Genomic DNA, 19,267 nt, shown 5'->3' with positions numbered 1-19,267 from the left:
TTTCAATAGAGAAATAGGCAACATGACAATTTACAATTGTTAACGTTTTTGCTTTTTTTACTGGGAATAATTAGCATCTCCCGACCACAAAGTTTGGATTCATTTATATAATATTCATAATGTTTACCTGGATCATACTTATCTTTGTGAGTTTTTAATTTTTAAAAGGTCAGAAAAGGAAAGGGAAATTTGTATCAAATGATGTTTTGAATAGGAGCGTGCACAGCTTAAATGTGTAAATCATTGATGTCATTTCCTTGCAATATCCTTCAATATTTTGACCATCCTTAAATAAATGAAGGAAAGGGGATTGTAGAGATGCTAAGAAAATGAAAAGGGAAAAGAAACTGTTTGCTGAGGTCAAAAATTTATGTTGTCCTTCAAAACAAGACAAGGGGCAAGAGGCATTTAGCAATGGCCTCTAAAGTGTGACTTGCAGTACATTTCAGTCCAAGTTCCGTTTGAGATCTAAATCAACCCTTGATCTTCATATCTTTTGAATTGCCCAATAGGATTTTCTGGCGTCGGCAGGTTCACCTGATGGCAGGGATCCGGCCCAGCACCATTACCAGCTCCTTCCCCCAGCTTATGTCCAATGTGGATGCAGCTTACGAAGTGGCTGAGAGGGGCACCGCTTACTTCTTTAAAGGTACCCTACAGATCCTCAAGAAAAGAAGTGGCAGGGTACAGTGCCCCGAGTGTTTGGAACATGCAGCACTGCCAGCATTTCTTCAGTGATCACGGAGTGTGTTTCGGCCACTCCTCCTCAGGCTGGGTATGAGATGCCACCCCACTCTGTTGTAACAATGACAGGATTGACAATGACTATCAAACAGTTCTCAGGGCCAAACTTTTATGCTGGTGAGTCTCCATTCTGAGGGACACTGCCCAGAGAGCTAGAAACCTGGTCTCTGCCCCCCTAGGACCTCTGCTCCGAGTGACATGGCATACCCTTTTGAGAGCCTTTTATTAACAGAAGCCAACATAGAACCGAATGTGAGGAGAATAATACCCTTGCTTCTGTGCCAGAGAAGTTTTGTTTCCCTTTGTGTTATTTGTGGTTGGGAGATACCTCCAGGGCTAATTTAAGTCTTTCACTGAATTGAGTGGTTAGATATCTCCTACTGCGATACAGCCATGGAAAATATCTCAGAAACTAGTCCCACTGATGATCCTGCTTAGAAATCCTGATGAGTGAAGTGCATTGCTAAGTGGTACAGAGTTTTTGTAAACTTTAGTTTCTGTTTTCAGGCCCCCACTACTGGATAACAAGAGGATTCCAAATGCAAGGTCCTCCTCGGACTATTTATGACTTTGGGTTCCCCAGGTACGTGCAGCGAATAGATGCTGCCGTCTATCTGAAGGACACGCAGAAGACCCTTTTCTTTGTGGGAGATGAATACTACAGGTACGGCTTTTCTCCTTTTGGTTGCCCAGATGTGTTCAATGGGAAGGACAAAACCTTTTGCAGAAATCAATGCAAGGCAAGTTTGTTATAAGACCATTGACTCTTCTTGGCCACTGGGGTGCCATTTGCTGATGGTTGACACTATCTTCTAAATATGGAACCATCCAAATTATAAGTGAAACATTAATTCAATAATCCTATTCTTTGGTCTCTAGGACACCAAACATCCTGATCTTTCAATGCACTCATTAAGTGGAACCCCAGTGACCTAAAAGAGTGGATGCAGCATCCCCAAATACATAACTACCCACTGGGAATGCCTGAGGGGAGAACTGGTTCCCTGTTATGTGAGTACCAATGCATTCCAGAATACTCTGTGATTTTGTGCAAAATGGACATGGTCGTGACTGTGCGCCTCTTTGAAGGAAAGTTCTGCTAAAAGGAAAGGCCTCATTGCTAAGTCCTTTTATCCAACCTAGAACATGAAAATTCTTCTTATCCAAAGTGACTCAGATATAATTTCCATGCCGATCTTGTAGAAGGTTATTACAAAGAAATCTGAATATGGCGTCATGTGTCATCCAATCACTGCACACAGGGTTACACTTCATTTCACCTAGTGGGTTTCTATCCTTAACTGATTCATTTTGAAGGATGAGTGCAGCTCTTTGCCAAGCTTTACCTCTGCACACCTCTCCTCGATTCCCAGTTTTCACTTTGGCGTTGTTTGTTTTTCTGAACTTCAAAAGAGAAAAGCAAAAACAGATTCTAAGCAGGTGACTAAGCTCAACATTTTAGGGTTTGGTTGGAAGCACGCAAGCACCCAACTTAGGCCCGAGGGTTTTTATTTTATTTTATATCACTTACTTTTAATAACCATTTCTGTGGCATAAAAATTTTATAAATAAATATTTGTCATCTTCTTCCACCTGACTGATATTGTCTTCCCTGATTTGGAGCTGAGAAAGTAATATAACTGGAGCATAGATATATTTCATGAAAAAGAGAATTTATTTTATAGAAATGAATGTCAAACAAATGTAGATCCTGCCGATTCTTCTGGTCACTGAGAATCCTGGTGGCATTGCTGAGATTATCATATGGTGTTATGAGTTGTTACATCCAGTCCTATTAAATCACCAAGGTAGCATTTTTTTTTCAGAACTTCCTTTCTGAAAGTGATAGTAATTCATTTATTAAGTCTCTAATATCGTGTTTCCCCAAAAACAAGACTGGGTCTTTTATTAAATTTTGCTCCAAACGACACATTAGGGCTTATGTTCAGAGAATATCATCCTAAAAATTCATGCTAGGGCTTATTTTCCAGTTAGGTCTTATTATCGGGAAAACACCGTAGCTGCTGGGCAGATTCTTCAAAGTCTTTCTTTAAGATAAGGTAGCTGTAATCATAGTGCTGACATATAAGAAGATAGGCAATAAGAAACCTGATTCCCATTGTGACTTTTTAGAGAATGAGATCGGGAGATTCATGTATGAGTATGTGTGTGGGAGTGTGAGGGCATTTATGTTATGATTATTCAGGTTATTTGTCAAAGCTTGTTCAGCCTGATTCTAACGTAGGGGATTACCCATTCTCCCATTATTGTTTTTCTCCATTAATCATCCGGTCTTTGGACTAATCCAGCATGCACCAGCACCTATAGTAAAGCACACACCTCCAGCCAGGCAGAACTGAAGCTTAACAGCCAACACAAGAGGCTTGGTGAAAGGTTTAAAATTCTCTGTAAATTTAAGGTTGGGGAGAGAGAGGGTCTCTGATTTTAATCACGCCTGATGCCCCCTGAGGAAATAATACTGAATCTTTCCAACTGGGACTCTATGATTGTCTATTAAGGAAAAGTCTTTAGTAATCTAGATAAAACAGATTCATTAAAAAGTTGGTCTAGGGCATTAATTCAAATGTTACAGACCTCATTTTGCTGGTAAGGGAAGGAAACCATGGTAAGCACTTTCAACATTAATCTTCCTATCTTATTAAGAGTATGAAGTGATATAATGCATGTAGACACCTAGCACAGTGCCTGGCACATAGTAGGTGCTCAAAAAGAGTAACTACTATAATAATAGGAACTTATATGGTAATTAACAAATAATTGCTTTAAACATTGTGATAATTAATAAATGATTGTTTAAACCTCAATATTCCTCTGTCGGGCAATCCAGTCAAAGAGATGGTCAAAGGGAGTTTCTTTTCAGTAAATACTGAAGGACCTGACATTACCCTGAAGTGATTGCTTTTGGCAAACCACAGGCAACCCTTTCAACAATGGAGCCTTCTACTGTACACACTTCAACACACACACTGGTTTATTCACTAAAGAATAAGACCAACCCCCCTGACTCACAGCTCAAAAGTTCAGAAAAAGCTACTGTGTCAGCTCTATTAATAACCCCTCTGCCTGAATTCCAACAGTTTAGCAGGACCTCACGTGTGTGACATCTTATTGTCATGTGAAGCCCTGTGTCAGTTAGAAATTGCATTCAGCTACTAAAAACAGACACCCAAAACTATTGTGGCTTAAATATACAAAGGGTTTGTTTTTCTCATAAATGTAAAATGTCTGAAGTGTAACAGATTTAGGGCTGGTAAGGTAGTCTCCATGGTCATCAGGAACCCAAGTTCCTTCTAACATTTTATTCTTAACACATGGCTTCCACTCTTGTGGTGGCCATGAGATTCGAGGTGGTCAAAGGAGCTCGTCATTACATCTCTATTCTAAGCAGGAAGAAGGAGGAAACTGGGAGGAAAGGGCAAAGGAGACAAATGAGTTTCTGCAGGTAAAGCACGTGGCCATCCCGAAAAATACAGAAGGCCACAGCCTCAAGTTATTGATGAAAATTTTACTATATTGACATCCATTGACAGTGTTTTAGGACTTATTTGCGTTACTCATACCTTGGGTTCTGCTTTGGTCCTCATGCTAGTTCAGTCTGTGACACAAATATTGTGCCAAGGGAAGAAGTCTTTGGATATGCTTTGTTGTCAGGGACAATCTCCATGAACTCCTAATGCTTGGGACCAGTTTTAGTGAATAAAGTGCAATGAGAAAACTATTGGGGAACTTCCTCTACTGAGGATTGAGGGTCTAAACCAGGTTGGTTTAGACTCTATGAATGAGAACCCACATGCTAGCATACTAATAATTTACAGGGGAGCAGCCCCCAGAGAACTACAAAGTGAAATCCAAAACGGGGGTTCTACCATGCTGAGGTCATTACATCCTACATCACAAAATGACATGCTGGCTAAATTTTTACCCCATGTCCATTTACCTTTTATGATTTCCTTTCTTCTTTCTAGAAGGCCTCGGTGATCCAGCAAGATTTTTTTTTTCTTCACTCTTCTTCCACCATTGTGGCTAATTTCTCTAGTAGATATTCTTTCTTGCTTACCAATAACAGCAGAGGTTACACAAAGGAGTTTCTAGGGGGTGCCATCAGTTCCACCATTCTTTGAGATGGTCAGTGGTTTTTTTTAAATTTTATCTAAAGTAATTTGCAAATCTACCTGTCCCATTTTCTACCCCTAAATCATTCTTTCTATGCAGACAGACTAGAGGCAAAATTGACAAGGTAGGACACAATCTTCCACATTCTCTCCTTCCTGAATACCACAGGAGTACTGGAAATGGATCTGTTTACTTACAGATTCTATAGTTAGTCACCCTAGAGGAATAAATAGTAGGTAATAAAAATCAGAAAGATGAGTACAGTTCAAAACCTTGTTTTGTAGTCTTAAATTTTTAAAAATGCGTTACCAAAAGACCACATTCAACCTACATATATTGGACATAACTATGTGTCAGACTCTGTACTAGGAACTGACACCAAGAGAGACACAGAATTTGCTGTTTAAGAGTGTGGGCAGGAGTAAGAGAGTGTTAATCTCAACTCTTAACAGCAATCATCTAGCAATCTGGATCACTCTTCTGTCTCTGTTTCATTACTTTCAGAATGGAGGTAGAAATAATATTGACTTCATAGAGTTGTGGGAATGAATGAGAAGAATGTGAAATAGCTGTCCTAGTATAAGTACTTAATGCATGTTGGGTACGGTTAATGCAAATCTTACAGTTGAGAATAAATACGTGGATAAATAATTAAGAGCAATTCAATTGCCCTGATAGAAGACTGCACAGAGATCAGTGGGGCAAAACAAAGATGTAATAGCCAGGAAAGAATTCTTAGAGGAAGCAATGACTGAGCTTCATGTTGAGAGTTGAGTAGGAGTTTCCCAGTAGGGAAGTAGGAGGGGTGGGGGTGGTTTCCAGGCAGAAAGAGCAGTTGAAGCAAAAGCACCGATGTATGAAATAGCCTGTGTGTATGGGAAAAATCTGAAAAATCCGAAGAAGTTCACCATGACTAGAACATGGGCTAGAATAGAGATGTGGCCCAGGCATAAGCAGGAGGTAGACCACGCAGGACCTATGCTTTTCTAGGAAGGTCAATATTTATTCTATAGAAAAGAGGGATATCATCAACTGTCTTAAATAAGAGAAGAACCCAATAAGATTTGTGTTATAAAATATCATTCTGGCAGCAATGTGACTAGATTAGAGGGAGACAAGATTGGAAGTCAGCTAAATCAGTTAGGCCAGAAGGTAATGGAAAACATATTCAAGATGTTAAAAAAAAAATTTTTTAAATCTATCTTTCAGAAGTGAAGGCAAAGTAGAAACATTCCTTGATAAACAAAAACTGAAAAAAATTCATTGCTAGTACATGTGCCTTACAAGAAATACTAAAGGAAGTCTTTCAGGCTGTCCCCAGGCAGTAATTTAAATCCACAATAAAAAAAAAAAAAGAGTACCAGTAAAGTAATTATGTAATTATAAAAGATAGCATAAATGCACATTTCTTCTCTTAATTGATTTGTATGAAAGAATATGTATGTAATTACATTGTTAGGCTTATAAGATATAGAAATATACTTGTCAATAACAGCATAATGGAGTTGGGTAGGAGAAAAATTGTATTAGGCATTAAATGACACCAGATAGTAACTCAAATTCACACAAACAAAAGAAGAGAACCAAAAATGGTAAATAAGAGGTTAATATAACAAATGGTATAAATATATACTTACTCTCTTTTCTTCTCTCGGCTTCTTTAGAAAACATTAAATTACATAAAATAGTAATTATAACATATATTTTGGGGTTTATAACACATACAGATGTATATGTGTAACAATACCACAAAAGAGAGGAGTAGGGAATAGAGGTATATAGGAGTAATGTTTTAATATCCCATTGGAATTAAGTTAGTATATATCTGAAGCAGATCATGATAAATTACAATTTATATGGTATACACTATAGCATCCACTAAGGAAATAATTTTTTTAAATGGAGTGAAAAATGTATGAAAGAAATTAAAATAGTACGTTAATTTTTTTTTCACTAACGCAAAATAAAGCACTACAGAGCAAGAGAGGAACAAAAAGAAATGAGACTGTAAAAAACAAAAAGTAAAATGGCAAATGTAAATCCAATTTATTAATAATATTAATGTAAATGGGTCAAACAATCTAATCAAATGCCAGAGATTATCACATTAGGAAAAAAACTAAAAAACAAGATCCATTCATATGCTATCTACAAGAGGCACACTTTAGATTCAACGATACAAATAGATTGAAAGCAAAAAGATAGGATATTTACATATATACATTTCCACTCTCATCACTTCTGCTCAGCATTGTACTGGAGGTTGTAGCCAGGGCAATTAAGCAACAATTAATGAAATAAAAGACATCCAGATTGGAAAAAACTATCTTTATTTGCATGTCACATGATCTTTTATATAGAAAAACCTAAGTAATTCTTAAAAAAAAAAACTATTAGAACCAATAAAGGAGTTCAGCAAGTTTGCAGAGTATGAGGTCAGTCTGCAAAAATCAATTGTATTACTATCCACCTCGATGAAGAATATGAAAATGGAATTAAGGAAACAATTCCACTTACAGTAGCATCAAAAAGTACTTAGATATACATTTAACAAAAGAAGTTAAAAACTTATACTCTGAAAATGATAAAACATCGCTTAAAGAAATTAAACAAGATCTAAATGGAAAGATATCTCATGTTCATGGAATGGAAGCCTTAATATTTTTAAGATGCCAATACTCACCAACTTGATTTATAGATTCAACACAATCTCTATCAAAATACCACTGACTTCTTTGTAAAAAATGTCAAGCTGATCTTAAAATTCAGATGGAAACTCATGGGACCCAAAACAGTCAAAATATCTTGAAAAAGAATAAAGTTGGAGGACTGAGACTTCCCAGTTTCAAAACTTATTACAAAGCGACAGCAATCAAGACAATGTGACACCAATGTAAGGATAGACTTATAGATCAATGGAATAAAATCTAGAAATACTCTATATATTTATCTGTGGTCAGTTGATTTTTGACAGGGATGCTATGGCTATTCAATGGGGGAAATAATAACATTAAGAAGTAAAGCAGAATTAAAAGAATAAACAGGCATTCCCTTTTGTACATGTAGAGGTTGACATGCTGGTGGGACCCAAGAAGGCAAATGTCCAGAAGAGAGTTGAACACAGATCTTAAACTCAAAAAATTCAGACTGGAGAGATAAATTTGGATTTTATCATATAATCAGGTGACAAATGAGGCCATTGATATTTTTCCGTGTTGTTACAAATTCTTTGTTCCAAAACCTTCTCACAGTCATTTTCCTCATGGGGTCCTAGTTTCTGGACTGTTGTCTGGGATGGTACATGGCAGCTTCTCACTCTTCTCCCTTCCCTTTATTCTGCCCTTCTCTGGTGTAGATCTCAAAGGTTCCTTGCTCCATGAAAGCCATGTTATTCCTGGCTAGAAGTAGATTATTAACTTCAAAAAAGATTCCAGACTCCCATTTCACTAAAAAAATCTCTTTGAAAAAACTTCCTGAAAACATGTATCTTGGATACCTTATCAATAAGTTCCCCTTTTGGCGATCCTTCCTCACATTTTTTTTAAAGCGTCTTTTAGCAGACTCAACTCCTCATTCAGTACTTCAAAGGAGGCAGCATAGAGTCAGTTTTGCCATTAACCGATGATAGAAATTATCACAATCAAAACAACATTCAAGCACTTTACCAAAATAATCCCCAAATTCTTAGATTACAAAGGTAGAGAGTAAGATAACGTATCTCAAAAAAAACACATCAGATATCCATTGCGCTATGATATTGTTAGTCAAGTTTAACTGTCATGAATGATTTATTTAATATGTATACCTGTTAATCAATATTACGTGGTGACCAAATGCCCAAAAAGTAAATAAATTTAGATACAGGTTAATCATTTTTAGGTGGTATTTAGGGTTCACAAACAAGACCCAATAATGAGAAAACATGTGCAATGATTTTAGCAGGTACGTAGCATATAATAGATTCACAATAAAAATTCATTTATTTCCTTAATGCTCAAATTCAGATAATATTTATTATTTATTATGTGTTAGGAATCATACTGAGTATTTTTCTCATATTCTCTCATTTTCCCTTCTTCCTTCTCAACAATCTTGAGAAGTACCACTATCTCCATTTAACAATTAAAAACTACATCAGAGAGATTAAGTGATTTAGATGAAGGTCTCACAGCTAGTGAAATGATCCATCTAAAACTGTTTTTCATGTCCTCTGAATCCAAATCCAGAGGTTCTTCTTGTTTTCCACTTATAGTCATTCTTCATTCTCTTCACTATTTATTTATTTATGGTCTATTATAATACCCATGCCCATGATTCTCATCATATAATTTCCTTTTCTTTTACAGCATTCAGTAGACTTTCTTAATCTTAATCCCTTTCTTGCTAAATTCTCTAGACTGCCTCCAACATTCTCCAGCTTCCTGATGAAGTCTGTTTAAAGATTAGGTAAAGATTAAACTCTGATGATTTATGATTCCAGATTGAATCACAAAGTTCACTCAACCTCATACTGGCCAGTCACAGTTAATGATTCTGGGGCTAAATTGAACTACAAAGTCTTATGGGCCTGCCTTAAGTGCCTACATGTACCAGGCACTGTATGTGTGAGAGGGTGTGTGTGTGTGTGTGTGTGTGTGTGTGTGTGTGTGTGTGTGTGTCTGAATTGTCTCTCATCTTCATGACCACTCTTTCCCAGATGTGGAAGCCAGGGCTTAGAGCCCTGAGCCACTTTCTCCTGATCACAGAGCCAGCAAATAACGAAGTCAGAATCCAAACCCAGAGCCATCTAACTATACAAGTAGTGCTCTTTGCTCTGTAATAGAAATTCTCAAATATTTGCCCACAAACCAAGGACTAGCTCATCACAAAGTTTTTATCAGTCCACCGCAAAATAAGAACTGCAGCACAGTATTATACATGTCAGGGGGTGGGATCTGTGTCAGTATAAAACACATTATTGGAAAAAACCATCTTTTATTCTGAGATTATGTCCTTTCAGTCTTTTTGGTTTTAAACTCTCTTTTCTTTGTGAAATAATAATGAAAATAGGTGGTCATTTTTTTTGATAGTTTAATGGTAATATTCTTACTTGGTAAAATGGAAAGTAGGTACCCCTATGTTTGTTAAGTAGGCCATGCCTACATAATGTGTACATAAAAAGTTCAAATGAAATATTAATATGGCATTAGCTAACTCCAAAATGGTGATTCAGTTTCAGGCTGATACCTTGAAATAGTTTGTTGAGAGTAATACTCAGTTATACTGAGTATTAAATCAGTTATAAGACAGGAGGCGAGAAGGCAGAGACAGGCTGATACAAAGGAGAAGAACTTTTAAATATAAAAGTGGTAGAAGAAATAGAGGAAAGAATCAGTAATTTCATTCTTTTACCAGGGATTTTTGCCTAAGTTTTTATAAATGTGATTGACAATTAAAATTCACAACTGGACATTGCTTCTTTAAAATTTCTTCTGAAATTTTATTTACATATAATACTATTACTTTCATTATCCTCTGAATAGATATACATAAGGTTTTAGGTGTCACCACTGCCTACCTCAGCGAACTAAGCAGACAGATAAAAGCGAAAAATTTCTTTTTCAGATCCATTAGATGATTAGTCATTGTTTTGCCTTTAAAACTTATTTCTGTATTATTTAAACTGTGTCTTTATTCTCAAGAAAGCTCTTTGCTCTGTCTTTTCTTACTTTCCAGACTTCTCCATCCAATTTAAATATCATACAAGCAGATCCCAACTTGTAGTATGTTTCCCTACAAATATTCTTTAGTCAGTCGCTTCTTTGGAGCTGAGAACACATTTTGTCATCAAACACTATAAATGGTGGTTACATTCTCAAAATTACTTATAAAAGTCTGTTTGACATACAAAAATGGAAGGAACTCTAATTATAATAGCTCAGCTTCCAATCCTGTATCCAGAGCTGACAAAAGATGATAAAGGCATGAAAGGAATTCCACCATTTTCCATGAGCATAGAGTCAACATTAGCAAAAGAATTCAAAACAGGTTGTTCTCTGGTGTCCTCCCATTGGGATTCCCTCTATATCTACAGACATGCCAAATGCCTCTCAGTGGCTTTGTCTTTCCTTTTGCATCCCACTCCCCAAATATTTTAAGCTTTAGAATTACCTTCCTCACTCCTTCCAATCAAAGTTTCCATTTTCTCAATACAACTGTCTCAGGGAAGTTAGAGAAGAAAAACAACCTAGTTAACAAAGATTAACATGTAAACAATCTGTACTTCCATTTCTAATAAAAGACTCCAAATTTCAGACTCTAGAACAAAGTGAACAAAACAAATCTAGGCCATGGGAGCGCCAATGTGCCCAGGCTGTTCCTCTTTTTCTCCATTTCCCCCTAAACTCCACTCCTGATACCTTGCAATCACTCTTTCTAATAGTGTATGGATGTCCTATATTGGCACTTCTGATGATTATAGAATACAGTAAGTGGTTTCCATTTTTATTGGTGCTACAGTAACTCGTAGCTCAGTTCTTCTTTTGATTTGCTAGGAGGTCCTAATCGCTCCCCTGGAAAGACTTTGGGAAAGTTGCCTTCTACTCCTATCCTCAAAGCTCCAAAAACAGCTCAATCCTCAAGGCAGTTTCAGTCTGACTAGTTTCAGCCTGACTTCTTTCCCAGTGTTTAAATACTGCTCAGTATCGTAAGAGATCTGTCCCCTTGCCTGCGTAGTCATAGCCACATGAGACGCACATTTCAGGAGAAGGTGGGTGTGATCTGTTGCCACAAGAAACTGCCCAGTGGCCTAGACACCAGAAGAAACTGTCTAACCTTTTGGTGGGAAAGCAGTTGGGTGTCCACCCTGAGAATGTCATCATTGTGAGTTCTGTGATGATGAAGAAGGGGCTTTCTTACACTTTAAATGAAGTCTTCTTGAAGAGGTGAGAGTCAGTTCTGCCTACGTGCTGAACTCACATAAATCATGCTGACTCATAGAAGTCACAGTCTTTTTTACAAGAGTGCAATTTTGATCACAAAGAGATGTATTAACCAAACTTCAAAGTTATCGCTGAATGGTGATTGCTAATCCAGGAAAAGTTATCTAATCTTTTCGGTCAGTCATATAATATTTCTCCAGGAAACAAAAGCAATTTCATTCCATTAAACTGACTTGAAAAGCAGAAGCTCAGTTATTCCAGATTTTCTTGCTTTTTATCTTTATCTATTGATCATTCACACGTTTGTTTATTTATTGGTTGTGCATTATTTGTTCAATTCCTCCTCTGCGGTTGTGTAGCAAGAAGCCCATGAATAAAAGTCCCTATGAAGGACTTTCACCTGTTTATTGACCCCAAAAAAAAGCACATCATTCATGGAGAGGGTGGGGGGAGAGAGACATGGAGACAGAATAATTACAATAGTAAATAAAGCACTAAAAGTATATGTAAAGTTCCTTTTGAAAGGCAACATGCATTTTTAAATTATGGGAACATGTTGCTATAATATATAGAATAACTAATTCTAAGCAATACATCTGTAATTTTTAAAAGAGACTGTTTAGAGCAAGCTATGGTCCCAGAATTTCAGAAACCCGGGAGAGTAGTGATAGAATGTGTGTGTGTATGTGTGTGTGTGTGTGTGTGTGTGTGTGTGTGTGTGTCCAAGGGAGGGGAGAGAGACAAAGAGAGACAGAGAGGAGAGCGAGACAGAGTGAGAGAGAGATCTAAATAAATCATTATATAGCCCTGACTAAATATACCTGACCAGCACGATGTCACCTACAATCAATTAAAACCTCTTATTAATATTATTAATGAAATAATACTCTTCCAGCTATGATGAACGAAAAAGGAAAATGGAAAAAGACTATCCAAAGAATACTGAAGAGGAATTTTCGGGAGTAAATGGCCAAATAGATGCTGCTGTGGAATTGAATGGTGAGTGTTTTCACTAAAAACTTTCTTTGTGGAATTATAACAAGAAATCTGGGCTCCACTTCAACGGAACAGAAAATGGGTTTCCTAATGGAAGTCCTCAGCTCTAATCTTTGGTCCTGAGTCCCTTATAAATTTAGTTAACCAGATTAACCACTAAAAGGAGTCACTATAAAAGATCTGCCATTATGGTTCTCTCTTTACGAATGGAAGGTTTTAAATATATAGCTTCAATCCATTAGTCAGCTACATTATAAAGTCTATCTGTTCAAAATTACTGTTTTCTTCTTTAAAATGCACATACTGTCAAACTTCCCAGTGCCTGTCCCCACTCCACTCCTAAAATTCAACACTTAGTTGGAAAAGTTGAATTGAATACATTTAATTGAACTTTTGAATCAATGAACACATTCTTCTTGAGTATGTAGCACAGAGCTGGACACTTCAGAAATGCAAAGACAGCTCCAGATATGGTCTCTGCTTTTGCAGAATGATTAACTCCCTCCAACACAGATGAAATTACTAGAAAATAAGACAATCTATAATTTGGTATTGAATTGTGTGGTGGTCTTCCAATAATAGCAAGAGGTGATCTGAGAAAGAAAAGATCAGAACTGGCATTCGTAGTTAGAGATTTCATGGTAGGATTTCAGCTGGTTTTTAAAGAATGGCTAGAGGTTTGACTAGGGAAAGAAAAGGGGAGGGGACTTCCAGGAGGGGAACAGCCTGAGCAGAAGAACCAAATATAATTAAGTTTGACCTGTTAGATGGCTCTAAGGAGAAGGCCGGAGCCTGGCTGGAAGAGAAAGATGAGAGATGATTGAGGAGTCAGAGGTGTCAGGTTCTAGGGCTCACTGAGAATTGTGCAGAGGACTTGCTAACTGCCACCTGACACATTCCCAAATCCCCTTTGGTGCCACCTCAAGAAAATTACAATTACAAGTCCTCCCACTTACAAATTTGCAAGTCATTTTCAGTAACCACAATTTCAATTTTGTCTCTTTTAGGCTACATTTACTTCTTTTCAGGACCAAAAGCGTACAAGTATGATACAGAGAAGGAAGATGTGGTTAGTGTGCTGAAATCTAGTTCCTGGATTGGTTGCTAAATAGAAAGGTCTAGTCTTTCCTAAGGAATGAAGACTGCAAGCAGCTGGTAACTAGATCTAAGGACTAAAGCAGAATGTAGGGTAGGGATTCTTCCCATGGCCTTCAATTCTAAGGGTGTTTTAAAGTTCACTGAAAATAATTATGCATCTAAATTTATTCATAGTTGTGGATTCAAAATTTTAATCCAAATGAGAAATTCCTATCTGGTCGACTTCATACAAAATCAAAAACTCTTCAATTAGACACCTATTATTTTTTTCTTACCTAATATACTAAAGCAAATGGATAAGTTTGGTTTTTATTTCCAAAAAGAAGCCTACTTGTGAATTCCCTGACGAGTATTATAATTCTTTTAATAGAAAATGTTATTACCATACAAATTATATTCTTTACAAGTAGTGGCTTTTGTGGTCTTAACATTTGTGATGATGAATATAAATTTGTCCACCTATACTTTAAACATATCACAAACAATACACTGTGCAAATTTTGTTTCTCGTTTGTTTGTTTAACTCTATCAGTACTCATTGGTCTTTGAAGTAGGTTATGGTAGGGAAATCTATTCAAATGAATTTTCGTACTACGTTAAGAGATAGCCACTTTTTAACAGGAAAACTTTTAACAAAAGCCAGTTAAAATATTGTATAAAAACAGTTTCTCATTTCTTTTTTCAGTTAATATTTATTATATTTATTAGCTTCTATCACATTTTATTTGGCAACAAATTCTGTGCACCTATAAAAAACACAAACCTTGAGGTAGTATTGTGAGTATACAGACTCAGAATACATAACAGTAATTCACTCTATTTCCTGCTTACTGACAATAAAATACCCTCAATGAAATTATCTTTAGACCATTAAGGAAGTCTCTTCTGAATAGTTTTCCATTTAAGGGAGTTCATCTTTTGTTTTGGTTTTTCTTACTTCAAGCTAGACTTTTTCCCCCCATCTAGTCATTAATATAGATAAAAACACATAAAAATTCTTATGATATTTTTAAAAATATTATTGTCTAGAATGTAAGAATTCTAAAACACTTTAGTGGTTCTAAAAACAGATGATAAAATACATTTAACATACTTCATAGACTGCCTGGAATATCTACAGTGTTCAACAGATATTAGCTATTATTGTTATCATCATTTATTACATTTGTTTCATACACTCACTAAAAAGACTTAGTATTAAGAAGGGATGGGACAGTTACTCCAGATTACTCTAAGATTTCCTTTTGGTTTCCATTACTGAAGGTGGCCATTTACACGCTGAAACCCTGACTTGAAGACAAAGTCTAGTATGCTTATTTTCCAGTGTCAACGGCCTTTATAAAGAGAAAGAAAAGTCACTTTTACAAAAACCGTCAGATGAGGAGAATTTCTTAATATTAATAAACGAGGAGGGAAAAATAGTCTGGCAGTTCCTCAAACAGTTAAACCTAGAGTTGCCGTATCTATAATCCAACAATTCCACTCCTGAGTATGAGAAATAAAAACATATGTCCACACAAAAGTGTGCACACAAATGTTCATAACATTATTCATAATAGCCAAAAAGTAGAAACATGTCCATCAAATGATGAATGGATTTTTTTAAATGTGGTAAATTCATACAGTGGAATATTATTCAGCAACACAAAAAGGACTAATACGTACTACAACATGGATGAACTTGAAAACATTACACTAAGTGAAAGAAGCCAGAGAAAAAAAGACCACATATTGTATGATTTTATTTATGTGAAATGTTCAGAATAGGAAAATCCATAGAGACAGAAAGCTGACTATTTCTTGTCAGAAGTTGGGGGCAGGGGGAGGTGACTGCTAGTGTGTATGGGGCTTCTTTGTGGAGCGGTGAAAATGTTCTAGAAGTGATGGTGATGGTTGCACGACTCTGAATATACTGAAAGCCATTAAATTGTATACTTTAAATGGATGAATTGTATGGTATGTGAATTATATCTCAATAAACCTGTTATATTAAAAACTAATAAGCAAGGATTTCAGAGTGGTGTGATGATCTGTGCAAGTTCGTGCCATCTGGCCAGCTGTGACAGGGACCACACAGCAATGAAGTGTCAGCTGGAAGACATCCGGTCCTGCATACAACCAGCCAGATGTCCTCTTTGTGTCCGGTGGCAGGCCAGGAACATACAAATTGTAGACACTTCACTAAATACATTAATGTTACTAAAAGCATAGAAGCACGTGCTCTGAGGTCTGACTGACTGGATTCAAACCCCAGATCTGTTATTTTTAGCTGTATGATGTTTGGTCAAGTTCCCTAATTTCTGTCTCGGTTTCCTCCTTTGTAAAGTTAGAATAGGAATCGTTCTAACTACCTAGAGATAGTTAGAGGCTTAAATATAATACATGAGTCAAAATATGCAAATCTCTGAGATAGTCCCTGGTACCCTACAGGGGTCTCTATAGTTGTTTTTAAAATAATTAGAATTAATTTTGTTTTGAGATACTTTGGAGAATGTATAAATATCCCTTGAGATAGCTGAAGATGTAATGATAACAAGGATTGATAACCAGTCACTTCAAATTTTTCTTTTCCAAATTCCAAATCAAATCAATAGTCAAATAATATACTGATTGTGGTTAACCCCCATTTCCCCCAAAAATAATTCCTATAAATCATCATTCCTGTGTTGAGTAAGAGAACTCCTGGCTCCGAGATATAATTGCATGTGTTTTGGAAAGATGAAGTCTTTCTAAAGCACAAGAAACAGTGATTGTGTCAAAACTCAATCAAGACATTTATATGCTCATTTGAAACAAGAATTTTGTGCTGAAATAATTTATAACATATACTCCTCACTTGGCTTTAGAGTAATTGAGTCCAAAAATGCTTTGTTTAATAACATTTTTGAATAAAGTATGGTTCAATTGCTCCTTTGGGGATCAAAACAGTGTTTGTTTTCTGATTACTTTTGTATATTATCCTAGTAACCTCAGTGATAACTATTTATGGTTGGCCCAGAAGCCCTTGGAAAGCATCAGAAAGGCTGCTAAAGGAAGAACAGATTCATCTGAGGGAAGTTTCCCTAACAGCTCTACATTAAATTTTCTGTAGCTGCAACCAAGCTCACTTCCGTTTAGCCTGGTGTGCAATGGCAGAGCCAACTTTGTCTGTTAGACCCTCTGTTCTTTTTCAGATGTGTTTTTAGAAACACCTTAGACTTACATTTCACATAGCAGATAGATAGCAAAAGAACTACAGTGTTTTTTATTTGGAATTCTGTGTAATATATTTTAAAATTATCACACAGTTTTCAAGTGCTATCATTTATATATTATCCAGGTATTTTTATCCCTGTTTTTAGTCATTTCCCTCTACCAGCAATGATATTGAAGGTTCTTTGTGAATATTCACAGCTAAAATTACCCAATGAAGTGCCATTTGAGAAAAAATACATAAGCTGGTCAACAGGTTATAGTTTTAGACTTTCATAATGGAGCATTGGAAAGTCTAGGCTAAAGATTTTCTGTGTGTCTCCCCTCTAGGCCTGAGTAAAAGGAAGAAACTGCAGCCTCTGATCATCTTTCATCTGCTAAGTCTGTCTCTGGTCCCATTCCCAGCCCCAAGTGATTTATCATTAGGACCAAATAAAAGTGCATCCTATTATATTCAAAATGCCATAATCCCTACCTTGCTCCCACCACTTAGATTCTTGGAATTTAAATAGAAGCAGAACTGGGAAGCCTGCTGGTAAATAAATTATAGTAGGAAATTACTGAGTGACTTTGGGGTCCAAAGGAGGACTCCTTTTTTAATACACATGTCCTCATTTTAATCTTTTCTCCATTAATCTTAATCCAACATCCTTTCCTTTAATTCAATATATCATTTTAAATGATTGGGGATGAAATTAAACTTTTGCTTCACAGTGAAGCTTGTTGTTCTGAGAAGAGTAGGAGTCATCAGAAGAGAAAAGGACTAGAGAACGTCAATGAGAAAACAGTTGCAAAATACCAGGTGAGAAATGTAACATTTAAATCCATTTTTTATCATCTACAGTGGGGTGGGGGGGGAAAGCATGTCTGTGTAAATAGTCGGCAATTTGTTTAGTCTTTTAATGCAATGATAAATAATGTAAGCTTTTGCAGTTGAGTAGTAAACGTGTTTACAGCAGCCCTCTATAAAGGATAGGATGTCAAAAGTCCTAGTAGAGTACATTCCATGTTCTCAGACTGCCCAATGATTGTAGTATGTCACCACTAAATTTTAGACATGTATCCATAAATGAATTGGCAATTTATGGAAGTTGATAATATTATCAGCCATTTCTTTTGAAAGACTTCATCTCATCCCTAAACTAGTTTTATCTCCACATATAATCAACTTAACATTTTTTGAAGGATCTAGGTATCCCACCATATCCACCCTCGGTATTCATTTTTAATTTACTAAAAAATAGTTATTAAACATTTACTTTATGTTGGCACCAACCTAGGCTCAACTGCTTTCTAAGTGTAAACTTTTGCTCTCTAGGAGCTTCCATTCTAGTGAGAGAGACTAATATTCAATATTCAAATAAATAAATAGATCTAGATATAATGAAAGACATTGAAAATGCTTTGAAAAAATAAATAAAGCAGGGAAGGGGACAAAGGGTGTTGGAGCTTTATTTTATAAAAATACGTTTGGGACAGAACATAGTGAGTCAGGGATATTTATGCAGAGAGGTGGAGGTGGAGACCAGTGGGTCTCAAAGTTTCAGGTAGAGGTAGCAGTAAGTGAGAGACCTTGAGAAAAGAAAGGATTTGGGCATATTTGAGACACCACAGGAAGGCCAATATGGCTGAAGGCAGTGAGGGAAAATAAAAGTAGAAAATGGTGAGGTCAGAAGGGAAGCCAGCCAAACTAGAGAGAGCCTTCTGGGCCACCTAAGGAGATCAGATTTCACGCTAATAGAAAGGGTGTTGAGCAACTGCCTAACATGATTTCAGTTATATTTCAAAAAGTCACTCTGGCATCTGGGTGGCATACAGCTTATAAAACTATTTTGAGTGGATGCAGGGACACCAGACAAGTGGCATTTTCCAGCGTTGAGATTATGATGGCACTGACCAAGGAAGTAGCCATAAAGATGCTAAGAATGGTCAGATTGAGGAAAAATTTCCAGGTAAAGCCAACAGGATTTGCTCCTAAAGTATATGTCGGATTTAAGAAACACAGGGAGTCAAGAGTGACTCCAAGGTTTTTGGCCTAAGCAAGTGGGAGAATGGTGGTGAAATGAGGAGGACAAGAGCAGGAGTAGGTTTCTGAGGACTGGAAACCGAGAGTGCAATTTTGAATTTGTTGGGTTTCAGTTGCCTATTAGACATCTAAGGGGAGATGTCCAATTAGGTAGATA

General features: G+C 36.5%; 1 protein-coding gene across 1 annotated transcript in view; it reads left to right on the top strand.

Moving 5' to 3' along the window:
• The window catches only part of MMP20 (matrix metallopeptidase 20), a gene marked incomplete at both ends in the record, with an annotated part of 37,769 nt that extends 23,867 nt beyond the window's left edge, over positions 1-13,902 (top strand). Inside the window, 4 exons of the mRNA XM_081062786.1 lie at positions 513-649; positions 1,252-1,408; positions 12,694-12,797; positions 13,802-13,902. Coding sequence (XP_080918912.1) covers positions 513-649; positions 1,252-1,408; positions 12,694-12,797; positions 13,802-13,902 — 499 coding nt within the window. The remainder of the gene's footprint in view (positions 1-512; positions 650-1,251; positions 1,409-12,693; positions 12,798-13,801) is intronic.
• Between the last annotated feature and the right edge of the window lie 5,365 nt (positions 13,903-19,267).

The sequence above is a fragment of the Rhinolophus hipposideros genome (assembly GCF_964194185.1).
Source record: "Rhinolophus hipposideros genome assembly, chromosome: 10".
Taxonomy (NCBI): Eukaryota; Metazoa; Chordata; class Mammalia; order Chiroptera; family Rhinolophidae; genus Rhinolophus; species Rhinolophus hipposideros.
Note: the sequence above shows the minus strand (reverse complement) of the source record. Positions and strands in the feature narration are given on the sequence as shown.